Source organism: Schistocerca americana, chromosome 6 (assembly GCF_021461395.2).
Source record: "Schistocerca americana isolate TAMUIC-IGC-003095 chromosome 6, iqSchAmer2.1, whole genome shotgun sequence".
NCBI lineage: Eukaryota > Metazoa > Arthropoda > Insecta > Orthoptera > Acrididae > Schistocerca > Schistocerca americana.
Window position 1 is genome coordinate 32736638 of NC_060124.1, and position 27910 is coordinate 32764547.

At 37.8% G+C, this 27910-nt stretch overlaps 1 protein-coding gene across 1 annotated transcript; it reads right to left on the reverse strand.

Annotated features, from left to right (window-relative positions):
* Nucleotides 1-2878: 2878 nt before the first annotated feature.
* Nucleotides 2879-27910, reverse strand: LOC124619375 (lysM and putative peptidoglycan-binding domain-containing protein 1). The gene is made up of 3 exons (XM_047145700.1): nt 27585-27910; nt 26762-27018; nt 2879-4661 (listed from the first exon to the last, which is right to left on the reverse strand). Exons 1-3 carry the CDS (start codon nt 27750-27752, stop codon nt 4409-4411), a joined length of 678 nt encoding a protein of 225 aa, XP_047001656.1. The 5' UTR covers nt 27753-27910; the 3' UTR covers nt 2879-4408.

The window sequence follows — 27910 nt, forward strand, 5'->3', positions numbered from 1 at the left end:
AAAAAAAAAAAAAAAAAAAAAAAAATGAATAAATACAAGGAAAACTTTTATTAGGATGAGGGTCAGATTATGGGATATCCATTAAAGTATCTAGAAATCAGCTAGCCTGGTACTATAGGAAGCATCAGATGGGAAAAATTGTAGTGGCAACAAAAAGATTACAGGTGGTGTTTGTTTCAAATAAAATAGCATCAACCCAGTTGTCAAAAAATGGACAACTTAAAAAAGTTTTTCCTTGTAGATAACCAAATCAACAAGCTTTCCACCAATTGTCTGTAAAGATACTGTACAATAAAGTGAACAAATTAAATCCAGAACTATATTTCTGCAATACATTTTTTCCCAGAATGGTTGAAAACAATGACCGTAATCTCTATTTCTGAAGCAAATTATATAGAAGAATTTTTGACATAGGCTCTACGTAATACTATCAAGTTATAAAAAAATCAAACCTTTCTTACAGATGAGAAGCTGTAAAGATGATATGTGATTCAAGAGCAACACATTCTTAACAGCTTACATACTGGTCCCATCTTTTCCTGTATAATACCCTTAATAATTGTACTATATAAAACAAAAATATTCGAACTGCACAGAAATTTTCAATGCCAACATTTTCAACAAATATCACAATCTTATTATGTAATGTATACTCAACAATTTGTGGATATGGCAAATCTGGACGTTTAAGCATCCCTGTCAAATACTGCAGGGCAATCAACAGTCACATGTTAAACATTCACAACAATTATTCAATTCAAAGATAAACTATGAGAACACCAAGAAATATTTCATGCATATGACTTCTTCACATTAACAATTGATACAAACAAACGACAACTACTTCTTAATATTTACACACTGTATAATACTGTACATATTTACACCAGTATCTTACATTTATAAAAACGATGGCCCATTATGTACAATTATGACACATGTAACAAAAAAAATGTTGTCAAATGTATTTTAGGAAACTTTACACCAATACAAATGGGATGTGCTGTCCTGATTGTGCAAACAATGTTTCATACATAAAATTTTCATACTTGATTAGAAAAAAATGTAACATATTTAGTGCCGTTAACACAATTTTACACACTCCTTGAGACTGAATGCGCATTTCCCTTATCCTGCTCTTCATAAAAAGGAATCTCGGCAGTACACCAGAAGTATTTCATCGTCAATTACTGTGGAAGGATATCTGACTAGGTCACAACCTTACCAACTCTTACATCCATAAGAAGCCAATAAGAGGCAATTCATAAAGAATAGAGAACTGAAAACCTGGAGGGGGAGGGGGGGATAGGGCAGGGCAGGAATTGTCCCAGGAACTACAGCATACGGGTGTACATATGTTATTTTCATGCAGAACAGATGTACAACAATTGCTTTTGTTGGAATTTGAAATATTTTGTTGATAGTACCTGAACATAAAGCTGTAAATGAATAAGTATACAACCAGGACACAGAAGACCAAGGGAGCAAGAGCGTGTACTAGAGGCTGACCACGGATTGGGAACAGCATTAAAATCAAGTTATGGTGGCTTGTGCAGAACAGAATGAAAGAAGAGGTTAAGAGTGGAGAAATGCCCACAAATTTCACATTTCCCCCATCACCTCTGTCACAAGCTACTGCTCTTTATTACAGTAAACTTGTTTTACAGAAAATTAACAGGTTTTACACAAATATTCAGACTTTCTTTACTTCACGAATCATTTATCCTTTAAGGACGATAGATTTGATACATGTATGTTAATGTAACCAGTGACGTAGTACTTGCCAAACAAGACCTTGTTTTAGATTCACAATTTTCCTCCAGATTTTCCCTAGGGTCGACTAGTTTTCAAAATTGGTGTAGATCTTGCTGGATAAACAAATTAACTTTTACTGTCCACATTTACAACATTCGGTCCCAATGTGGTCACACTGCACACAACAAAAAACAAACCTATAATAAAACAAATTATCAAATGGGGAAAAACCACCTCCCTGGAAGAAAGAAAGTACTTTTTTAAATAAATTAGTTCACAGTGCAATATTTGTCTACTGGTGTCCCAGAGTGACTTATCAGTAGACACCAGTTTTACAGTTAAAGAGAGCAAGTTTTCAGCAGTAAACTAGCACATGTGCAAAAATGGAATAATGAAACAGCTGTGGCTAGTTGGAAAATTAATGCAGAAACATCAATGAAAACATTAACTTCTACAATACTGACACAGCAAGGAAGTGATCTTAACTTGTGTGTACAGATTACACATACAACTTTTAAATTAACTACTATTAATAAAGATTGTTCCATCATATCTTTTTCTTGGTAGGGATGTAAGGAAACCAAAAGGGCAACTCTTCCTGCTCTGTCATTACCACACTTTACAATGATTATTCCCAGTCATAGCAGAAAGGTGAATTAATTGAACAACATTCTCACTATGGTTTTTTTAAGGTACTTTATGCTCTTTTCTATGACATTATTTTAGCAAAATAATCTGTTTTTACTTCCATCGAAAGGATAGGTACTGTCTTAAAACACCGGTGTAAAATGTTGTGTGTAATGAGTCACTGAACTAATATGAAAAGGAATTTCTTTTCTTCAAGACTCATTTGGAATAGAACTTTACTCCAGGGAGGTATTTACATCGATAAACAGTAAATACAAGTTACGATGCAATGAAAGAAGCACTCTTGCTATAGTGAATACAACAAACTGTTGAAACAGTCAAAGAAGCAACGTTACTCAGTTCAGTTAACTGTCTTGTATGCACAAGTACTGAGTCATACTACCAGCAATCATCCCCATTAAGTATCAGCATGTTACACTAACTCACCTAGATACACATTACTTCAGGAAAGTGAATGCATATTGGGCAAAATATATGAATTTCTTGTCATATATTTTTTGCTTTGAAGTACATTGTCCAATTATTTTATCATAGTTCTCAAACGAATGAACATAAAGAACTGAAAACAATCTCCATTGAATAGATTATTGCACACCTGGAATAGCTGCAACAATACATTAATCACCAGTTAACTGTATTGTTGTTTGAATATTATGGTAAGTTTACTTAATAGCAGCATGCTTATTACAATAACAGGTTAAGAAAAAAATTGTTATAATGACATTTAACACGAGAAAGATCTGTTAAAGTCAACATTCACATTACATAACCAGCCTATCAAAGGCAACATTCTGTTCAATAAGTGGAGTCCATAATTAACATCCTCACCGAGTATCATCAGTAATGGAAAGACCTTGTATGCAAACAAAATATTCTTATCTATCAGGTACATACCTATATTTTTTATTGCACTTAACTGCAAAGAATAGCTGCATGTTCACAAATTTTACTAACACTTTATCAGAAACCCTATCAAGATCAAAATAAAACAATATATTTTCCCACACATTATTCAAACTGTAACTGCCACAATCCTCTCGAATGTTTATATGTAGGTGTGATGAATATGAAAAATAATATTTTAATTCAGTGTGCAACTTTAAAAACAATTACATGAACATTCTTGTAATTTTACACACAAAAATGAGGACTGTATGTCTAATGTAAGGCATATTTAAAATCCACATAATTGCCTTTTAAATCCATTTAAGGGAAATTAAAATAATCCATTTTATTGAGGCCCAGCTCTCATTTTTGAATCACTTCTTGTTTACAATATACTGAGGAACTGTACTCACTCCAAAATATAACTTTTGGAGACTATAAAAGATCTCACCAGACCTTAGCCATCAATTAACAGGCTAACCCATAAAATAAAGGCCATAAAGAAGCTACCTTTTAATAAATGGAAACAATTTTCAAAAGTTACATCTTTTCTGTATCATTTTGAAAAGGCAGTGTTTATCACTACATAATAACGGATTCAGTGGAAGACAGTTACTCAGAAATTATCTGTGACAATGAGGGAAACAGTAAGAAATTTATAAAGCTTTGGAAAAAGTGTGCAATCCAAATGTGTCATACTAAACTGCATTAAAAACATGATAGGGAAGAAAGCAAAAGTAGCTTGGAGAGCAATGTAGGTTTACTATTAATACAACTTTACCAAACCCGAATCACAGTACATATCCGAAATACTGTGTAACAAACATTAACTCATTAGAAAGTTTAAATCAGATGATATGTATGATGAATGAATTTCATTTTATTCTTCTGTTTAGCCAAATCTAACACAGTTGGCTCGAAACACACATTAACTCTCAACTCTTGTATTAGACCTTTAGCATAACACAATCAAAGGTTTATGCAAGTCAGCACATCCTGAAAGAGCATTACTCAATCAGTCACAAAGGAGAGTTGGCCAGAACTCACCGTACTGTCTGCAATCTACCTGTACAGTATAACAGGCAAGAACTGCATAACATTCATTAGGACAGAGTAAATGCTACAATTCAAACATTTCATCTTGTTCTTTCTGCAACCTCTGTAACGACGAACGGACTTTGCGTCCTTGCGTCATTACTAAAGTTTGAGGCATACTCAGCACATCATTGTGTGACTGTGAAGATGCTGCAAGAACTGCTGTTGCACCCTGCATTGGTGTCACCCCTGAGGATGCTTCAAACTGCTGCTGCCGAAGCCGGGATCGTGTAGTTCTTCTACGGCCAAACATGTCGTCATCAGAAGAACTACAGAATCTGGAGACAAGAGAACTGATATTATAAGTGTTGTCTGTCAAACAATTTAACGTAAGACTCACCATCCAGAAGATAAGTTTTAAAAACTAGGTATAGCTAAGGCAAACACCATGTGGCTAAATATTTCTGGCTTAACTAGACCATGATGTTAATCCATTGCCTGCCTTTTGCAAACTATATTGCCATTGTTTCCTTTGTCAGCTTTTGTTATGACTGATATAATAGAGTGACTATATGAGGACATGATGAAGCATATTGCAGTTTATTCTATGTTTGTGCTTAGCTTGCTACATATTTCTGTGCAAGCCCGAGAACTAACTCCAAAGTTTCATCCTGTTACTTGTTTCCCCTCACGTCTGTCTGCACACAGTAAATATATAAATAGTGATACAAATCAACATAGTAAAGAAAAATAGGAGATTATGATTCAGAGAGAGAGAAAGAGAGAGAGAGAGATTAAGATAAGTGACCATTGATGTAAGAGTGTGGGAGAACAATCTAATACCTAAAGCTGTACAAAAGATTTTTGAACAAAAGCTATGTGGCACTTTTAGGTGTCAATCATCATTGCTCAACCACAGTTCAGTACTATTGTGAGAAGTCTTGATAGAATATACAACTTTAAAATGTGGATTACACACAGTTCAATATTGAAAATATAATTCATTGAAATGTGGCTAATCAAGTGGCACGTCCTTACCGTTACAAGCCAGTGAGTTCTCCCTCAGATAGAAGAGGTTTCATACAAGGTGCATTATTAAGAAGAGACCTGCAATATGTGATTCATTTGCTTTACTCATTACCACTCATTATTTCAACCTATCACTCAGTTTACCCTAAAGACATTATGTATGTATGTCTGTCTGGGCTGTCAGTTGAAGCTTTTCACGTACATTAAGGTTGATGATATCACTTATTTTGAATCATTCTGTTTGCCAGTCACATGTTGTGATTATTTTATGTTAGGTATTAGGATGCTAAACAGCATGTTTTTAGGTGCATTTGCTGAATATGGTCATGTGATGAGTTGGACAACTAAGTTTTTCTTCACAAGCAATATTACTGCAACTATGGCCAATATGTTTACATTACCAGTTCTTATAAATTTCTGAATTTTTTATTCATTTTTAAGAATGTGTGCCAATGCCAGCAACTAAATGGGTGAGAAGGTGCTTCCCCTCCAGGCCAGACCTGCAAGGCGAATCACAAAAGTGGAGTGATATCACCCGACTCCCACTGGATGCAGCTAAGCTAGGGGGAGGGCATTTATGTGTAACTGGAAAGCATTAATGTAATCAAAATTAATGAGAAGTTTGCCTAGGTTCCATCTTCATCATTCATCAAAGTAATTCCTCCAACATTATAAAAAAATGTTTTCATTGAAGGTAGCAACACGACCCAATGTGTTTCTCTGCTTAGGTCTTGTACTTAACATTACAGTAATGTAACTGTGTACAGTGAAAAACGATATGTTCGACAGTGTGCCAACTGTTGGAGGGCAATCTCTATTGTAATATACAGTAAAACTTCCTGGAAATGGAATTGCAAGGGACTAAAATAATTTTCCAAATTGGACAAGTTTCCGGATTACACAAAACTCACTGGACTACACAAAATTTGTCAGGTATCATAAACAGAAGTACAGTAAAAATTCTTAATTACGCATATACTGTATTTATGTACCTCCACTCCAGCACAGCACTGTATACTGGACAATAGAACACTGGACTATTACACTAATTGATAAATAAAACAGCATTTCTATATTTTTATTCTGACTTTAAATTTGTTTATTACTGTATGTACATACATATTATTCCCATGTTTATTTGCTTTACATTTCAATTTTTTCACAACATATCAATGAGGGAACCTTGTTTTTAATTTCCTGTTCAAAATCGTTTTCTCTGGGCAATTTTTTGCATCATCATACAATAGTTCCAACACGTTGGGAGAATCCTCCTCCTCCTGTTTCTTCTTCATCGGCCTCTGTGTTGCGGACTTCTATTAAATTTGTCGCTGAAGTGAAAGTGGAGTGAGTTGACAAAGTCATCGCTTCGAATGTAATCATCTGCACTGCACGAAATGTTTCGCATTTTCTTTAATTCTTTAACTTCGATTGCCACAGAAGCATCTTGTGCCTGACCCCCAAACCCCGCTTTGTTGAAGCACTTTGTGACAGTTTCGGGTTTTATCTCCTTTACTGCCAAGCCAATCCAATTTACTGCATCCAGGACAGGAACTGACCGTGCAAGAGCAAACACACTTTCAGCTTCTTCAACGATAAGAATATTAGATTTCATCAGCAATCGCCTAATGTCACTTGAATACGTAAATAATTGTTCATGGGTTGTGAGGCTGGTTGAACCTTGAGGGAACCAAGCCAATTTCACATTTGATAACATTACTTTCGGGTGGCAGGTTGCATTGTCTAGGAAAAGGAGAACTTGGTGATTTCCTTTTTCATTTTGGCACTGAAAGAGCTCTGCCATTCTTCCACAAGTCCACACACCATCCACACCTTTTTATTGCTTCGCCATGGGACTGGAAGCTTACTGGCATCTATGTTTTTGAAACAACACTGTTTTGCCACCTTTCCAATCACCAGTAGCTTCTCCATTTCACCTTCACACAGCAGTACAGTGAATCTTTCCTTGGACATTTTTCTGCAGGTGCACTTTTCACCTGTAATTGCTAGCGATTTTGAAGACAGCGCGCAATAAAACAGTCCCATTTCATTGGTATTGAACATGTCTTTCAGGTCATAAAATCACCATTAAGTTGGACAGTATTGTCTTCCATTGAGTTGCTACACTTTCCTGCACATCCTTAGCTTCCCCACGCACTTGACTCCCACATGATGTGCCTAGTTCTGCAACTGCGTAACTCCAAGCTCTTTAGAAACTTTCAGAGCCTCACTGCAACAGGAGTCCAGATAAAGGTAAGTTGGTTAATTTCTTCATTTCCGGTCTTGTTTGCGCCTCTTTTCATCTGCCCATTCCCTTTTATCCATTTTCCCCAGTCTTATCCTTGTTTCTTAAAGTCTCATAAATTTGTGTTTTATCACATTTGAAACAACAATTTCGTACACAGATATATTGCCTCTCTCACTAGCCTCGATTACACTAACCTTTTCGTTAAGTGTTAAGGACACATACAGTAACATGATGTCGAACAAACGGTATCTCAAAGTGTTACTAGTCAACGGAAACTGGCAGAAAATAATGACCTTGCCGGGTAAAACCATTGTTTAATGGAACAAGCCCCACCTCTTTCACTGTGCACATTGCAGTATAGTGTTGGTATATGCGCAACAATGTTCCTGCATGCGCTGGTGTGCGTCAATAATGAGGAAAACGAGAAAGCGGACAAACAGAGCGCTGACGAACAAACCGTTTCCTTTGATGTACAACACTGAGCGTAATTTACTCATCGTTGCACAGAGTGGCGCAGTTTTAGGTCCACACCAGCAGCGTCACGCTGGACCTCTTTTCTCGGTTTTGTGCCACTTAACAGAGGTGTTAAAAGTAATGTTCTTGTAGAGTTGTTAATAACTAATGAAATGTAATACAGCAGTACTGTATAAGACTGTATGAGCCTGTCGATTCATATTTAACATGTCAAAATCTGTCAGAGTATGATGATTTACTTCACACATCCGTATCTCACATTAAGTTAAAAGATCCATAATGTTTCGAATCTTGTCAAAATGTTTCAGGATTACAAACTGTCCACAGGACATCAGTTCAGTCTCACTAATAACTATTTTAAACTTATCACGGTGTCCAATAGCTGCACCCATGTTTACAGATGCCACTGTTATTGAAAAGCATCTACCAAGACAAAGCATCTGCCAAGACAAAGCATCTGCCAAGACAAAGCATCTGCCAAGACAAAGCATCTGCCAAGACAAAGCATCTGCCAAGACAAAGCATCTGCCAAGACAAAGCATCTGCCAAGACAAAGCATCTGCCAAGACAAAGCATCTGCCAAGACAAAGCATCTGCCAAGACAAAGCATCTGCCAAGACAAAGCATCTGCCAAGACAAAGCATCTGCCAAGACAAAGCATCTGCCAAGACAAAGCATCTGCCAAGACAAAGCATCTACCAAGACAAAGCATCTACCAAGACAAAAGCACAGGATGAGAATATACCAGTTGCTGCGAACGACTCCTTGGCAACACCATAGCATCTCACTGGTTTGACACAGACTGTATACATCCTCCAAGTGTCAGACTTCACATCCAAAATTCCAATTTTAATTCGGGAGCAGCAGTGGTGGAACATTTGTTTGAAACTTTTGAGAATATTTCACATAAATTTCCGCAGTATGTTGTATTAGGTATAGATTTCAAATTATCAACTATAGACTGGGAGAATCAAATCCTAAGAGCAGGTAGTAGAGACAGGGAATTGTGTGAAATAGTTTCAAATGCTTTATTCAAAAATTGCATGGAACAGTTAATAACATAATTAACTTATTTTTGAAGGCAAAAATTTAAATCTGCTGGTGAAAAACAGATTCAAACTTCACTAATCAGTGTAGAAAAAGGAGTTGGTAAGCACGAGGCCCCGACAATCACAGAATATGGCTGAAAACAGGAATACAAAGAAAGGTATGAAGATATTTCTGCTTAGCAAGAATAACAGATTTCAGATTACATGAGTTGTCTGCATGAATATTTCCTCTCCAGCATTCACCAATGTAGAGTATCATTGGAGTTCAAGAGCATTATACAGCACACTTTACACAGTTATGTGCCTAATAAAGTTGTGAGGAATGGAAAAGAACCATCGTGGTTTGACAGCTATGTCAGAAAGCTGCTACGAAAGCAAAGAGAGCTTCACTGCAAATTTAAATGTTGTGAAAGCCTCACAGGCAAAAAGTAAAATAAGCCAAAATTAGCATAAGGAGGGTCATGCGTGAAGCATCAACATAGAATCTAAACTAAAATTCCATCTACTGACTTGGCAGAAAAACTGAAGCAGTTTTGGTCTTAAATCTTAAACGGATTGAAGCCATCTGTCCAGGTACTCTGTGACCATAATTGTACTGAAAAAAGAGGATGGCACAGAAAAGGCCAAAATGCTAAACTCATTTTCCCAATACTGTTTCACAGACAATCACACTGCAGTACTTCCTTTAAATCATCTCACAAATTAACAAAATGGCTGATACTGAAACACCTAACAATGGGATAAAAGCAACTGCAATCATGAGTTAAGTGTTCCTGCTGATTGTAAAAAAGCACAGGTCATTCCCATTTTCTAGAAAGGTCCACACAAAACTGTAGGCCTATATCTGACACCAGTCAGTTCTAGAATTTTGGAATGTGTCCTATAATTGCACATTATGACATTTCTGGAGACAGAATCTCCTCTGTATGAATGAACATGGGCTGCAAAAACAATGATCATGTAAAACCCAGCCCACTCTGTTCATCCATGACACCATGAAGGCAGTAAACACTGGGGTCCAGGTAGACACTGTGTTCCTCGGCTTCCATAAGGCATTTGGTACAGTTCTGCACTGTTGCATAATGAACAAAATACAAGTGTTCAGATTATCAGACCAACTATCGTTGGATTGAAGAGCTTCTAGCAGAGAGAACAGCATGTCATTCTCAATGCAGAGAAGTCTTCAGACAAAGAAGTGACACTGGATGTAACCCCAGGGAGTGTTACAGGTCCATTACTTTTCACACTATATATAAATGATATAGTAGGCATTATCTGAAGCTCCATGCAACTTCATGGACAGTTCTCTTGTATACAAAGAGTGTTGCAGTGAAACATAGGAAGTCTGCACAGAATCGCCACTTTGTGCAGTGTGTAGAAACTGACTCAACATAAACATAATGTATTGCATATACATATGAATAAAGATCCACTGTGTACAAATACACAATTGGGCAACAATCACAAAAAACAGTAATTTCCGTAAAATATTTAAGAGTACGCGTACAGAGTGATTTAAAGTGGAACGGGTTCATAAAACTGACTGCAGGGAAGGTAGGTGTCAGGGAGAGATTCATTGGAAGAGTCCTCACAAGGGAACCTCCCCATCGCACGCCCCCCCCCCCCCTCCGATTTAGTTATAAGTTGGCGCAGTGGATAGGCCTTGAAAAACTGAACAAAGATCAATCGAGAAAACAGGAAGAAGTTGTGTGGAACTATGAAAAAATAAGTAAAATATACAATTTGAGTAGTCCATACGCAAGATATGTAACATCCAGGAGAGTGCGAGCTCAGGAGCGCCGTGGTCCCGTGGTTAGCGTGAGCAGCTGCGGAACGAGAGGTCCTTGGTTCAAGTCCTCCCTCCAGTGAAAAGTTTAATTTCTTATTTTCAGTTTATGTGACAAACTCTCATGTTTCCATCACTTTTTTGGGAGTGATTATCACATCCACAAGAAAACCTAAATCGGGCAAGGTAGAAGAATCTTTTTACCCATTCGCGAAGTGTACAAGTTAGGTGGGTCGACAACATATTCCTGTCATGTGACGCACATGCCGTCACCAGTGTCGTATAGAATATATCAGACGTGTTTTCCTGTGGAGGAATCGGTTGACCTATGACCTTGCGATCAAATGTTTTCGGTTCCCATTGGAGAGGCACGTCCTTTCGCCTACTAATCGCACGGTTTTGAGGTGCGGTCACAAAACACAGACACCAAACTTATTACAGTGAAGAGAGACGTCAATGAGCGAACGGAGAGATCATAACATTGCGAAAATAATAAATTAAACTTTTAACTCGAGGGCAAACTTGAACCACTGACCTCTCATTCCGCAGCTGTTCACGCTAACCACGGGACCACGGCGCTCTTGAGCTCACACTCTCCTTGATGTTGCCTATCCTGCGCATGGACTACTCAGTCTGTATATTTTGCTTATTTTTTTCATAGTTCCACACAATTTCTTCCTGTTTTCTCGATTGATCTGTGTTCAGTTTTTCAAGGCCTATCCACTGTGCCAACTTGTAACTAAATCTGAGGGGGGTGCGATGGGGATGTTCCCTTGTCAGAAAATGTAGTCTGTCAACAAAGGAGGTAGCTTACAAAACTGTCGTCGAGCCAATATTTGAATACTGCTTCTCAGTATGAGATCTGTACCACGTAGGATTGTTAGCGGAAATAGAGAAGATCTAAGGAAGAACAGCTTGTTTTATTCACAGGTTCATTTAGTGAGGACAAAAGCGCCAGTGAGAGAGAGAGAGAGAGAGAGAGAGAGAGAGAGAGAGAGAGAGAGTTAGTTCTGCATCAGGGTGCAGTTTATTGTAAAGTTACGAGAGTGTATATTCCTAGAAGAGTCACTTGTGGAAAGACCATGAAGATAGAGAGATTTGAAGCCACATGGAGGTTTACTGGCAATATTTCTTCCCATTAACTATATGAGACAAACAGGAAAAGAGGGGAGTGACAATGGTACATTAAGTACCCAGCACCACATAGCGGAAGGTGGCTTGCAGAGTATAGATTTAGATAGAGATGTAAATAGAATCTGATTCAAAGAGCTTGTTCATTCAAGCAAAGTGGAGCAAAGGCAAGAAAACATAACAAGAGCCTTCTGCATATTATGATAAAGCACACTGTTTTCAGACTACATGCAAATAGTAACCTTAATGCACTTGCAAGGACGAATAAACAAAAAGAGTTAGGATTCCACAAGAAATACTGACACTCCAGTTCTACTTCTATACAAAAGAAGTCATTTCCTTTACAGGAAATATACATTTCCAACATTATGATGTCTATCACAAAAGGAAATATAAAGCCAATCGTTAACAAGAACATTAATTCTTACATATCAATCGCAATCTATCCAGGTTCTGGTGGATTATTTGGTTCTTTTTTCAGTGGTATGTGTTGTTTCCGTTTCTTCTATCACAAATGTGATACTTAAAGTAACAACAGGAACACCAATCCTTTAAGGTTTCAGTTTTAAAATTATCCTTACCACAATCACAACAGTCACACAAGCTCACAACATGAACTTATTCTTTATTGTTATTTTATAAGAAAGAGAGTTCTAATGATAGTGTTGACAATAACATTTCTTACAGCAATGATCTTCAGCATGACTTAACGGTTGTGAACTGCTTGATTCCCAAAGCCCTACATTTGTTTCACGAAATAGGTACAAAAAGCTTCCTGCATAGCCACTATTCAAACATTGATAGTGTCCCAGGAGTAATGGTCAATGTTCAAGGATGCAGGAGGAATGCTCATTTGAAGCAAAACACTTTGTATGGACACATGCCCTACTCTGAATGGTTTCTGGGATACAACACATTTAAGGTTCATTGTTATCTTCTACATTATTCAACACATTGTCAGATTTACACATATACAATTGTTAGTAAACACAACATGTGTTTTACGAAGTATCAACTGAAAAATACACACTTAGTCACCTCTAAGCATTATCGTTGCAGCTGTGGTACGATTCACGAAAAATATTCAAATACCCCATCGTCACTTTACACTGATCAGCCAGAACATTAAGACCACCTACCTAGTAGCCAGTATGTCCACCTTTAGTAAGGACAGCAGTGTTGAACAGTCATGGCACGGAAGCAATGAGATACGGCAGGTCGCTGGAGGGAGTTGGCACACACAATTCACTTTATTCCTGCAAGTTTCGGGGAGTAAAGAACAGGGGTGGGGATAAGCTCTGATGCCACATTCAATCACATCCCAGATGTGTTAGATCAGGTTTACATACAGTGAGCAGAGGGGGCAGCACATCAATTTGAACTTGCCACCGTGTTCCTCTAACCACTTCGTCACAACCCTGGCCTTGTGACATTGTCCATTATCTTGTTGATAACTGCCACCACCATCGGGAAGCATGATCACCACCTTGTCTTCGTCCCGCAGTACAGGTTCGAGGAGCTGTTCCCTGACAGACGATGGATTCGCGCCTTCCCATTGGTACAGTGAAGAAGGTATTGGGATTCATCAGATTATGCAATGCTCTGCCACTGTGCTAATGTCCAGTGCCGATGGTCAAGTGTCAGTTTCAGTCTTACTTGATGTCATGGTGTTAACATTGGTACATGCATGGGTTGTCGGCTGTTGAGGTCCATCGTCTGGGGTGTTCAGTGCACTGTATGTTCAGATGCACATGTGCTCTGCCTAGCATTAAACTCTGATGTCAGTTCAGCACCATTCCACCACCTATGCTGTTTTACCAGTCTGGCCAGCCTTTTATGTCCGACATCTGTAATGAGGTGTGGCCACCCAACCCCTTTATGTCGAAGTGGCTTCACCTTGGTTTTGCCACATGCTGAAGACACTCACCATAGCATTCCTAGAATATCTGAAAAGTCGTGCAGTTTCTGAAATGCTCGTGCCGAGCCACCAGGCCCTCACAATCTGTCCTCGGTCAAATTCCTACATATTGTGCGTCTTCCCATAGCCTACAAATGGACAGCACATTCACTGATACTATGTAAACCATGCTTGTGTGACCATCAGCCATGCCACACCAGGTGATGATCCTATTGACTGGACGGGATGGCAAAACGTGTGACTGAGTGCCTCTGCATGTTCCCTGAACAGGGCAACAGCAGCCATGATGCAACCAAGCAGTCCATCTCCCATATTGCCTTTTGTTTGTTCACCTCAGACTATACCCAACTTCCTGGGTCAACGGAAGCGTCCAATTCTGCCCGTCGGCTCTGACCCGTGACATTCCTATTGTGGCGTGTGACATCACGATGGCGCGGAGTTCAGTTTGTGAGAGTGGCATATTTGTAGGTGTCGTTTTGACACCTGCTGCTCTCTGTTGGTGTGTTTATGGGTAGCGTGTTATGTGGCGTACTGGGTTCATTTGCGTGGTAGTCTTTGACGCGTGTGGTTTTGGTGTTGACCGTGGGGTTAGAGGAATATTTTTCAGTGAGTTGACAATTTAGTTTTTGTTATGCCCAAGTTATTGTAGTGTTGTTCTCGGTTCGTCACATACGAATTTTTTAAAATTACTTTGTTTGTGTCTTTGGTAGATATGGATATGACTGACAAAATCAACAGTCCGCATTTGTGTGCGCTGATGGTGGACAGTGCTTTGTCCCTTATTAAGTTCCTTCAGCTATTTGGTCTGTTGGCTGAAGTGGTCAAGTGTTCTGTGTGTTGGGAAGAAATGAGACTTACGAAAGTTCTGCCATCTCTGACCAGGGACAGCTACATGTGGCGGTGTTGTAGGGATAATCTATGGAGCTCCATTAAGCACCGTTCCTGGTTTGAGAAGTCTAGGTTGGGCATGCGAGAAATTGTGGTAATGACTTATTTTTGTTATAAATCCTCTCACAGTTTCTGTGCGCATGAGGTGGGTGCGAGTGAGAGGACGGTGCTTGATTGGTATTTTTTTGTCGTATTAAATACAGGGGTAAGTTGGGTGGGGCTGGGGTGGTTGTGCAGGTTGATGAGTCGTAGTTTGGGAAGAGAAGAAAGTATGGGAAGGGTAAGTTTATGGTTAGTTTATGGGTGTGGGGGGCTGTGGTATTGGGAGGGGGGGTTTCAGAATGTGTATTTAGGGTTTTGGAGGAGCAGACAAAAAGGGAATTAGTGGGACTGATTGAGGATTTCATAGGAGAGGGTAGTATTATAGTTTCAGATGCATTTCCTTCTTATAGGGGGTTGGGTCAGCAGGCGTACAATCATCTAGTAGTGAACCACAGTGTTGAGTTAAAAAGTTACGATACCGGCGCCTCTACGAATACCATAGATGGGTTTTGGGCAGCCATTAAGTCAGTTATTGGAAGGGGGAAGAGGCACTCTTCTAACCTTCAGTCTCTTTTAGATGTTGGCGGAAGAGCATCCCCGAGGGCTACTGTATTTAGTTTTCTTTTCTTTTAAGGGCAGTTAGTAGGATGTGTAGGCTGAAGGATGTGGGATAGTGAAGTGTCTGGTGGCGGGTGGTGGCTGCGGCATGGGGGAGGTTAGTTGTTGGTAAGGTTTTTGGAGGTAGGTGGGTGAGGGGTGGTGGTCGTTTTTTGATTTTGTTGTAGAGGATTTTTTTTGTTACAGTTGATGTAGAGTGTGGTTGAGACTTTTTGGTTTTTATTTGTTTACGGGTCTTTGACTTTGGGAGGTGGGGGGTTTGGGAGTTTTTTTTTGGTTGTGGTTTTTGTTGTGTGTGTGTGTGTGTGTGTGTGTGTGTGTGTGTGTGTGTGTGTGTGACCTAGAGGGCAGTGCCGGAGCTTTCTTGTGGTGAGTTGTTTTTTCAATGTTTTTTTTTCTCTGTCTAGATGGTTGATGGAGTATTTGTGAGTTGTTTGGTTGTTGGTGATTTGTTATCATGATTTGCTGTTGGGCTATATAGGTCAAGAGAAGTGTTTGATTCCAATTTTGTTTTTCTAGGTTCTTTTTTTTTTGTGGTAGCGATAATTGTGGTGGTGGTGAAAGTTTTGAGTTTTATAATGTGGTATCAGTAGTTGCTGTCGAGCTATACAGGTCAAGGGAAGTGACTGATTCCAGAGGATATTGTATACAGTGGAATTTGGGAAGGTTGTGGGGTCTTACTATTTTATAATTTTGTGTCGTTTGGTTTAGTGGCGTGTGTTCATATTTAGTTTGTCCACACCCAAAAACCCCCAGTTTCCCCCACTTGTCCCATTAGTTTCATTATATTTTTGGAGGAACATGTGTGATGATTTTTCGATCTAATTTCGTGCTTGTCGTCATGTTTACATAATGACGTCATAGGCGCAGTATGGGAGTAGTTGTGAATGGCCATTTCCGCCATGTTGGTGATGTCATGGGTCAAAGCACACTGATGGAACCTGACGCTTCCGTCACCCCAACTCCCTCACAAAAATAGAATGGCATAATGTCTGGCAAGCTCGGTGGCCAGTAAATTTTTCACCATAATCGATACAACAATTGGCAATGGCCTTGCCGCAGTGGCTACACCGGTTCCCGTGAGATCACCGAAGTTAAGCACTGTCGGGTGTGGTCGACACTTTGTTGGGTGACCATCCAGGCCGCCATGTGCTGTTGCCATTTTTGGTGGGTGCACTAAGCCTCGTGATACCAATTGAGGAGATACTCGACCAAATAGTAGCGGCTTCGGTCAAGAATATCATCATTACAACCGGGAGAGGATGACACGGCGTTCGGATGGTCCCAGTAGGCCACTCATGGCCTGATGACGGAGTGAGGGGGGAAACAATCTATACAGCAATTATGGTAAGACATACGCATGTGCGTCACAAGCCTAAAAACAAACGTACATTATATGAGTTCTCTTGGAAACCATTTGGAGTAGGGCATATATCCATATAAAGTTCTTTTGCTTTAAATGAGCATTCCTGACATATTCCTGAATACTGACCATTCCACATGGGACACCCTGTATTTAATATTAGTGGAAAAAATTTGGAAGGGTCATTTCTCTTTCATTATTTAACAGAAACAATTGTCAAGTGAGTAAAGGGAGAGCTGTACCTCAATTTACAGCTCAAATTAAAACTGGAATAAAACAAATCAGTTTGTGGCCACTTAGCATGTCAAAAATAATTTTATTATACAAAGAACATTTTAGAAGTCAGCCTAAGACCACAATAAAGAAAGTTCACAGCTTCCAGAAAGCATTGTAGTGTGGTTCGTAGAACCAACGTGTAGAGCTAAGTGACTTACTCAGGATGATAATGGAAAGATGTGCTGCAGAATCCTTCCATATAACTCACAAGAGCAATACCATAATGTGTCTTGTGTGTTGAAAATCAATAGTACTAACAGTAGCAAGCATGAGAAAGTTTGTGATAGTGAGATATGCAGTAGCAAAGCAATCTACATATTCTATCCATTGTGTACATTTTCTAGTGCAAGGTGGAGAAAAAATAAACACAACAAATATTACATAAATATTTGAAAAAAGTACATTCCATATGCTTGAAGTAATTTTACAATAGCCTGTATGGAGAGGTGGGCTGTATGTGCATTGGGGTTTATCTGTATGTGCATCATACAGCCACGACATTACCACCAAAGGGAACACTTGAATTACATAGAGTAGAACAGAAAAACAACTAGTGATGTCACAATGCATTCTTTGTCTCTTTCTACATTGAAACCACAGCACTCTCACTTCTTAGTTGCAAACCACTGCAGTTAACATGCTTTACATGTCTCAGTGCAACATCACCCAATAACTGGTTACGAATCATTCAAGTGAATTAATACTTATGAATATAAGTTTGCCGTCTGCAAGTGAACAGTAATGATGGCTGCCAAGCACCCATTTTGTCTGGCAGGATGAAGTTTGCAAAAAAGCTATGGCACAGTTTAAATTAACAACTAGTCAAAATTTATAGCTGTACATAGTAGGAAAATGCAAGCATTTGTTTAAGCTGAGAAAACTAGCTACAGTCAACAGAGCTACACAGTTCAGAAAAACAGATTAATGATGATTGTCACTTTGTGGAGCTAAGCGAAGTGATCCAAAAACAATGACAGACTGAGATTGAATCTGTAATGTATGTCACAAAATGAGCCTGGATGAGTGACTAGCAGGGGGAAAAAAAAAAGAAAAAAAAAGTCAGATAGTAAAATCTGATTAACTTACATTTCAATTTCTAACTGCAATTTGCACCCACCCACAAGGGTAAAAAAACTACATGACAAACTGAAGACTAAGGACTAAGAAACCATCATCACAAAAAAGATGACACTTAAAAATTGAACTGAAATGCCTTGGACTTACCAAAGGTCTCCGGATGTAAAATGTTACCTAGATGTGTATAAGGAAATACTGGTAGAAATAATTTTGTTAATTAAAGAGACGCTTTACTCTCTTCACTCCCAGGTGAACAGGATATGGAAGAGAAAAAGGAAGCTATAGCTGAATCTCTGGTTTCATATTTAAAGTGTCTATGTAAAAAGAAAAATATCAATAGCCTTTTCAAAAACAAATGTAAGAAAAAACTGGTGTGAGCCCTTGTAAATCTGCACTGAGCCTTAGCCCAAAATCATTCAAATCGTCATCAAATGAAAATGTGTGTGCACTACAAAAAAGTTAAAATAGTCTGCAGGTACAAATGATGCAAACTATCCTCAGCCTAGATGTTCCAAGCCATCCACAACTAAAGAAGAACTCTCAAAGGTAAAGAAAAATCTCTTCCAAAAGTGTGATAATTCTTTGTCAGAAGATGAGCTTCACGTAATAAAATTGTCAGACTCTGAAAACTGATGAAAGATTCTGAACCTTCAGATTATCCTGTTGTTGAAGATTTATTGTTCAGTAAATGTGGGTATCAATATTCACTGCCCATTCTGTTATGGGATTGATAAGCTGACTCCACCAGCACTACAGGTTGATGGGCATTGAAGTCTGCATAAATTTCCAGGAAGGATTTTAGTGAAAGAAGTTTAATGTTATTTGACAGTAAAAGTTTTTGTAGTATGTTTTCAACAAAGGATTGATAACACTGAGAAACAATGATTTTGTTAAATGAGAAAATTTTCACTAATTATTGTGTATTTTGGTACACTGATTCTGAACGTGAAGTTAGAATCGCTATATTGGGCTCCAATTACTAACATAATGTGAATATATTTTAGTATTTTAAGCTGAATTGTTTATTATTGCATATTAACTTTTATTTCTATTACCTGAAGCAAAGTTATTTATTATTGTGTACTAACATTTGTTTCCGCTATTTGCAAGTACCACTAAACTGAAACAATATCTTCCAATTAGATGAATATTTAACGAGAGCAGACATCAGTGAAATCAAAACCCTACGTTTGACATGTTGTAAACAAAGTTTATAAGTGTGATTAAGAACTTCCCAAATTTTTATTGTTTTGTGATCGTATATAGTTTGTTTGCATACTAACAATGCCACGTACGTGTGTTAATCACCCAAACAGTTTTTGTTACATCTGTGGCAAGGTAACTTTTAAATCTCAAAAGAGCGATAACCCCACCGATAAGAAAATCATATGAACTTTATTTTGGCTATAAATTAGGCAGACCATGCCTCATCCTAGGAGAAATGTTCCCTTCAAAGGCAATTGTATAAGCTTAAAACATAGAATATGGCATCCTAAGATTGTGTAAACTGTGCCGTTCCATTTCCTCAAGCCTATCCCTCATCCCATGGGGTGGCCAGAGATGGGAACACTACAGAATTTTAACTTTCTGCATTGTAACTGCTAGCTTGCTCTGTTGAAATGGCTAGTTTGGTACGGCCACTTGTTCGGACTAATTTGGTGGGTTCCATTTGCAGATCACCCATCCTGAAGCTGCTCACTTTGATTGAATCTTCTCACAGCTTGCGTAGGGAGTTTACACATCACAGCCATCAGTATTACAATTCCCACATTCTCAGGAGCTACAATCTAGAGTTTAAATCATGACCTCTCCACATCTGACAGCTTCAGGTGTGCACACGATCTTTATGACCTACGGATTGAGTTAGTGCCATGTAGTGTGTCCCTCCCATGACAGCCTGTACAACTATAAAATTTAGAAAAAAAAGAGGGAAAGGATATAATACTAAAGTGAGACAGAAAATAATTAATAAGCCAAAAGTTGTGGTGCTATGTCAAACCAAAAAGAAGCCCCAGTCATAGCCATGCTGTGAATGGGGAAGCCTGCCTAAGCTGGTACTCCATTTAGCTACCTCATATGACCTGCAGGAGTTACTGAGAATCTGCTCTAAGCCCAGTCTTGAAAGGGAGCGTATGCAGGGACAATTAGATACGAGACTTGCAGTATGGAAACACTATTGCAAGGGATCTTTAGACTCTGTGTTAGCCAAACACAGAGCTAAGTCCCCACAGTGGGTTAGGCATCCGTGGACGAGGGGCAGGAAAGGGGAAGAGAGGGATTGATACAAGAAATGTATCAATTTGGATCACAAGATCATAGAACACCACCGATTAACAGTAGTCACAGATGTTACTGAGAATATCTTTTCTGTGAAACCACGCAAATTTAAACGAGACTGCTCAAGGCAGTACCACAACATACTTGTATGAAGCTTGGCAAAGCGTGCCAGATCAAACAATCCAGACAAAAATATAGTTGACTACATGTGACAACACCTACATCTGGCAAGATAACAGCCCAACCCAATATTTTAGAACCTGCCCTCAATTTTTTTTTTAATACATGAAGAACACACTGAAAGAAAGACTTTCAAAATTTTAGCAGTTTTTTTCAAAAAATGTTGAAAATTGTCAAACTCTTAGCACATTACACAACTGGAGGAATGTGCACCCCTGCCATATCCATATCAAACAGCACAGGCACAATTTGGCCAGCACATATCCTTGGTTGATGGCACAAACATCAACAGATAACATGTCACAACATGATCTTAATTTATAAAGGGGATTTCAGTTTTCATTTATGGTTTCTCTGACAACTGGTCGCTGTTTATATTTGCTTGAATTAGCTATTCACTTAATACCCATGATAATAAATAGTTACCTTTGCAGTATAGCTAAGTGTTAACTGTGGAGATAAAATTGAATTAATTTCCTTCATACATGTTTGTTGAAAACATATGTCTGTGCAGGTTTCACAGTAACACAATTAATGCTTTCAACCTTGCATAGATGAAATATGAAAAATGTATGTAATTGTCCTGAAGACCCACATGTATTATTTATCAGCTAATTTCATGGATTCATTTGAATGAGGTCACCATTTCATAAGACATTGTGGAAAGATTAGCAGAAACAGGAAAAAACTGACAATTTCAATGACCTGTGGTTCAAATGGTGATTGTACATAAGGTACACAACATAAAATACAGTAGCTTCCTACCCCAACGAAAATATGTAGATCCAAAAATAATAGTATTCACTGACACAAAAGAGACTAAATTTTTTCAGTAAATGAAGGAGGGAGGAAACAGAAACCTAAGCAGTGTGGAAAGCCTATTTTGTTTCTTAAAATCTGAAAATGAATTGTATAAAGGGAAGATAGATTTTACAGTAAGTACAAAATGTGTCAAAACAAAGCTGACAAAAGCATGAACAAAAAACTATTTGAAAGATTAATAATTTCTCATGAGAGTCAATAAACATGTACCGAGTGAGATCTATGAGACTGGGCACTCTCAATTGCAAGTGAGATGAACACTACTGGTTTCCAAGCTTCTTTGACCTGGTTAAACAGTTTCAGAACATTAGATGAAAAGAAGGTTGCAAAATTACGTAGTTTACCTCAAGTAAACTTTTAGGAGATGTCATTAACAGGTAATACTATAGAGAAATTCGTAACTGACATGAGGACGAAGCTTCTTGTTAGCCCCTAAAATGTCTTGTATAAAGACAATCAGTCAGGTTTCATATAAGCACTATGAGCAAACTGCACTTTATCATTTCAAAGAAAGTAAGTTATTTGTGATGATATGAGTGCTATGATACATTCATATATGACGATTCCAGTGATAAGTAGAAGTGGATTAACATTTCCACAGTTTCATTTCAGTCTTCAGTAACCTAGAGGCAAATTAGGACCAAAAATTTAAAAAAAAGGGCCTATTACTTGCAAAGGGGAGAAGAATTTTCAGTGTCTTCTTAGAATTTGCAGAAAATAACTGTTTTTGTTGGATTTTTGGTCTGGACATAGCAACACCTCTGTCTTTAGGATGATGATGATAAGATTTAATATAGTTAGGATTCCACCAGGAACTAATAGTGTTACTAAACCTCTCTTAAAAAATATTTCAAACATTTAAAGCAATTTTCAAAAAATTGTCTGACAATATAATTTCTGATAGCTCTTTGTCGTTTCTGATTTATCAGCAGGACAGTATTGGTAAAGTTCAGTCATTTTCACATTGTCAGTTTGCATCACCACATTTTATAAATTTGAGCAAGTATGCATGGTACATAGAACAATGACCACAAACATTTCTTTCCCCATTCTAGTTCTGTCTAAATAAAATTAAAAATTACTGTGAAGTGCCTGAATGCATCAATTTTTTTTGTCAGATATGCCTAGTGTAAGGAAAACAATTGTTTTCTTCATCCAATAGGTACTTTGCATTTTTGAAATGACTTCTGGGAATAAACAAGGAACTATTTCATTGTTAATAAAATAAAAAATTATCATAACAACTGATGAATTATTGTATTTCATGTCAACAAATTAGTCTCTACGGATGTCTCTGCTAATTCAATGACTTGCTTGCTAGGCTGTAACAGTTGTACAAACCACTGTTATTAGCGGTTCTTTGTGCAGCAAAAATGAGTAACTTTACCTTTTTTTTTATCTAGATCTACATCCATGCTCTGAAAACCACTGCGAAGTGCGTGGCACAGGGATCTTACTGCACCAGTTATTAGTGTTTCTTACCATTCCACTCACATGCGGAGTGCAGTGCAGGAAGAATGATTGTTTGAATGCCTCTGTATGTGCCATAATAATTCTAATCTTGTCCTCATGATGCCCATGTGAGCGATGTGTAGGGGATTGTAGCATATTCCTAGTCATCATTTGAAACCAATCTTGTAACTTTGTTACCAGACTTTCTCTGGGTAGTTTATGTCCACCTTGAAGAGTCTACCAGCTCAGTTTCTACAGCATCACTGTAACACTTTCCTACAGGTCAACTAAAACTATGACCACTCATGCTGCCCTTCTCCGTAATAGTTCATTATCTCCTGTTAGTTCAATTTGGTATGGGTCTCACACACATCAGCAATATAGTAGAATGGAGTATATGAGTGATTTGTAAGCAATCTCCTTTGTAGACTGATTGCACTTCCTCAATATTCTACCAACACACAGAAGTCTACCATCTACTTTACAGCCTTTGTGATCATTTCATTTCATATCCCTACGAAGTGTTATGCCCAGGGATTTATATGAGTTGGCCAATTCTAACTGATATTACAGTCATAGGATACTACGTTTTACATTTCTGAACATTTAAAGCAAGTTGCAAATTGTTGCACCACTTTGAAATCTTATCAAGATCGACTGAATATTTATGCAGGTTCTTTCAGACAGTACTTCATTTGCATTATCTGCAAAAAGTCTGAGGTTACCGTTAATAGTGTCCATAAGGTAATTAATATACAACATGGACAGCAATGGTCGCAACACACTTCTCTGAGGCACACCCGAAATTACTTCTGCATCTGACAATGTGTCCATCCAAGATAATATGCTGTATCCCCTCTACCAAAAAGTCCTCAATCCAGTCACAAATTTCACTTGATACCCCATATGATGGAACATTTGACAATAAATGTAAGTGCGGTACTGAGTCAAATCCTTTTCAGAAATCAAGAAATAATCCATCTATCTGCCTGCCTGCCTTGCTCCAAAGCTTTCTGTATGCCATGTGAGAAAAGTGTGCTTTAGCAGCTAAAATTTAGAAAGAGCGTTTCTTTCAGGGTATTCTTTCTGTGTGAAAAAAATTTCCGAGTAGATTTTGACATGTCTGATTTGACCATTCCATTGTGAGCTTACTGTCAACATATAAAAATAGGTGATACACAAAAGTTTAATCCAAAGAATCACTGTCATATATAAAGTGAAAACTTTCATCATTAGGAATCACACAAAGTAAACAAATCATAAAAGAATCCTGATCACTAGGTGTGTTAAGACGATGTAAATATAATGCTAAAAGAAATGTCTAACATAATATTGTTAAGCAACTGAGATGCAGAAAGTATATCAGTGCAAGGTAGATCAAGTCTTGCATATATGCATTTTGCCAATGTCTAAATTCTGAAAGTATAGAGCCAATACATACCCACAGTGATTACAGGTTTTATTGACACTTTTCAAATGGACACGTCGGAAATTACGTATGTTTCAGTTTAAAGAACACAGCATTTGACGAAAAGACTAAACCACGGCAGTCAATCCTATAGCTGGTATGTCTTTCCCTTTTTCCAAGCCTGCTAATTCTCAATAAGAGGACTTAAAGAGTCTAATGGGGAATATAGACCATAAGTAACAGTCCTGCACATCAATTAATGCCAAAGATGCTGTTTTTAGTGTCACAAAACTGTTGGACAGACTACAGACCAAACTGTGAACCTATAAGTTAAGTTTCTTTGTTACCAACTGGCAGTGCACTGGTTTTCAGATCCGAAATTCAAATCCACCACAATTTTAAACTGTTTAAACACTCAAAAATGTTTTGAAATTTTTTCTCACATTTAAACAATTCATTGTACTTACAAAAACAGTTTACATTGTACGAATAATATTTATTCGTGATGAAGTCGACCTATAAGAAAATGGATGTGTGACAATCTGATATAGTGCAGGAGTGGTGTAGATGCCTATCACTGAAAAACTAATGCATGGAGAAGTCTGAAGGAGGTCTTTACTCAGCAGTGTATGTCAATTGTTTATTATATTTGACCCTTGAATAATAGATTGTGCATATCTATTACTTGTAGCCATCTGACTTTCACCAAATACCACATTTATGGAGATTCTCCAAAGTGCTTTAATGAACACTAGCTTCAAAGTGTCTGTCTGTCTGTAATACTATTACAACCACAAACAATATCTCAGATTAAAACTGTGATAGAATTTCCCAGGTTAGCTGATGTTCACACTTAATGATCTCTTTGTAGCAGTGGTTACCTAAAATGTTTCATTGGACTGCAGTATTTTTTGGGTACTGTATGAGTGACAATGTTTGAACTCTATGGCTATAAGAAACATAAAAGGGCTTGATCAAACAATCTTTCAAAGAAACACCTAACAGCAAGTCTTTATCTTTCCAGTGAACTATATCTGTAAACCCATTTTTTTTCCTGGAGGACTTATTGGTATCATACAACTAGGCCTATTTGTAAAATTATGAAGCAAATCATGGTTTATTTTTATACAGAAATAATAGACCAAGCCCTACTTTTATTCAACACTTTGATCCTCAAGATTAAATAAAGGAAATGTTGACTGCCAGGAGCTTCTATAGCATTAATGACTGCATGAAACATCACTGAGCTAAGTATAATTGAGAAAAATAGCTACTACCATAAAACTCCTAAGTATTACTTCTGAGATTATAAATACCTCTGTAAAGTGCTGACCAACAAGAGGACACTCAATTTTTTTTTTGTTTTCTTTAGTTATTCTGTATCAACACTAACAATATCCTGTTTACTAAGGTGCTAAATAAATAATCACAGAAAAGAATCACATCAGTGGCAGTCTCCATCCAGAATATAAGCCCACAGATTAATCCATACACACTGACAAAAATCTTATGTAACATAAAACATAGTACATCTGATGCTACCAATGAGGATTTTTACAAAATGCACTACTACTGGTCTGATCACAAACACTTAACAAGGTTGGCTTGAGGATGATGATTACTTACTCGCAAACAACATTTTAGATGGAAACCTAATGAAATGAGTCAAATGTCTAATTCCATCTGCTTGGTTGAGGGATTTTGAGGCGGGGGGAAAGTGGGGGGTCAAATTGAAGCAATGGTGGACATCCCCTTACATTTATCGTAATTTATGTATGGTGTATGAGCACAATATGCATCAAAATACTCATCTAAGACTTATCTGCTACTTAATGTATGTTGCCTGAATTTATATAGCAGTTTCCACTTTTATGACAAAAAGAATGTTAAGTATGGCAAAGCACATTCAAATATGGCACGAATGTAAGTATTAGACTACTCTACAGCCCAATATGCTAGCACAACCTCTGACATTCACATTCACTGGCTTTGTCAACCAAATTATCACTTTCCAACCTAACCTAGGCCTCGGGCTAAGCTGCAAATCAGTCTTCAGTCTGCCACCATAAATAAGATTTCAGAGTGGAGGGTGGGGATAGCAATATCACACTCTAGACTAAAAGGATTAAAGACACGAAAAATTAATTTTCATTAGAGGAGTTAATGCGAATAATGACTATGAGCTGTTCATTCTGCCTAGAAATATTTTGAGGATAATGCATTCTAAATGTTCAATAAAAATAAGGTGCATGTGCTCTAGCTACAGGTGGAACGTTCAAACATGATGCAAGTCGTGTAGTAATCAACACAGAAAAATAAGCCAGGGTGAATTAAATTCCAATTTTTATCAATTAATTCAGGTTATTCTGAAGGTGGAAATTTTTAAGGTGCATGCAAACTTACTCACTATTTCCTTGTGTTTTCTTCACTTGACTTTTCATGTTTGCTATGGAATTGTCAATATGAACCAGAAAGTCATTGATGCTTCTCTCTTCTGAGTGAGTGCTGTCTGGAGAGCCTGGTGACCTTGCAGGATTAACATCAGTTGATGACTGGCTTGCTGATAAAGCCTTGTCTGCAGGTACTGGTATAAGCAAATATTCACGAAGAAAGAGACTATCTGTTGCCCATAATCGGTTAAGTCGGCGAATCTGCTCCATCTGTGTCAAATATTAATTTTCATTATTGACTGAAATATTTCAGTGACATAGCTACTTAAATTAGATTTCACCCACATTAGAAAACACTTGACCCATAGCATTTTTCTCACAATGAGCAGGATGAAACAAAGAATACAACATTTCTGAAGCAACTTTTTATAAATTTGACTGGTCAGAATTCGATGTCTACGTCGAATTACGTGAAATTCAAGTTACAGGTATTCATTATGCTTGTATTACCTTGTAATATTAATTTAGCATTCCAATAAATGATAAATTGAAATTTAGAACACACATCTACATCCAGTGCTAAGGAAGGTACCTTCAAGCAACAGGTTCCTCCTAGGTAATGAAGAATTTCACTGACCATAGTTCTATACGATACAACTACATGTTTTAGATACAAACAGAAAACTTATGTGTGTAACTAACATTGTTATGTTGTATTTAGTTCCCACAATCGGTAGGCTGGATATGATAACACAGCTGCTGTATGCAGTCAGCAGATATTTCTACCGCTGTCTGACACACTGTTACAACTATTTTCATTGATATGTCATACTTACAGTTACACCGTATTTCAAAGCAATTCCTTGCAGAGTATCGCCTTCCACTATTATGTGTTTGATACAATTATCTTGCCGGCTAACATGATTACAAAAGCTGCCATACTTTTTAGGTTGTTTCGCAGATTCTCTGATCGACTGTTTTTCGTCTGTCGTGCTACTTGCCATGTTATATTAAAAGTCAACTACTCCTATTAGGCAAAACACTCGCTACCTCGCTCTCCATGCTTCTTGTGTGTGTCTCATGTTTGCCGCTAGTGCTATCTATCTGAACCACCGGTAAGCTTTCTAGCAATCGCCAATCGTTAAAATTAGGCAAATGATAT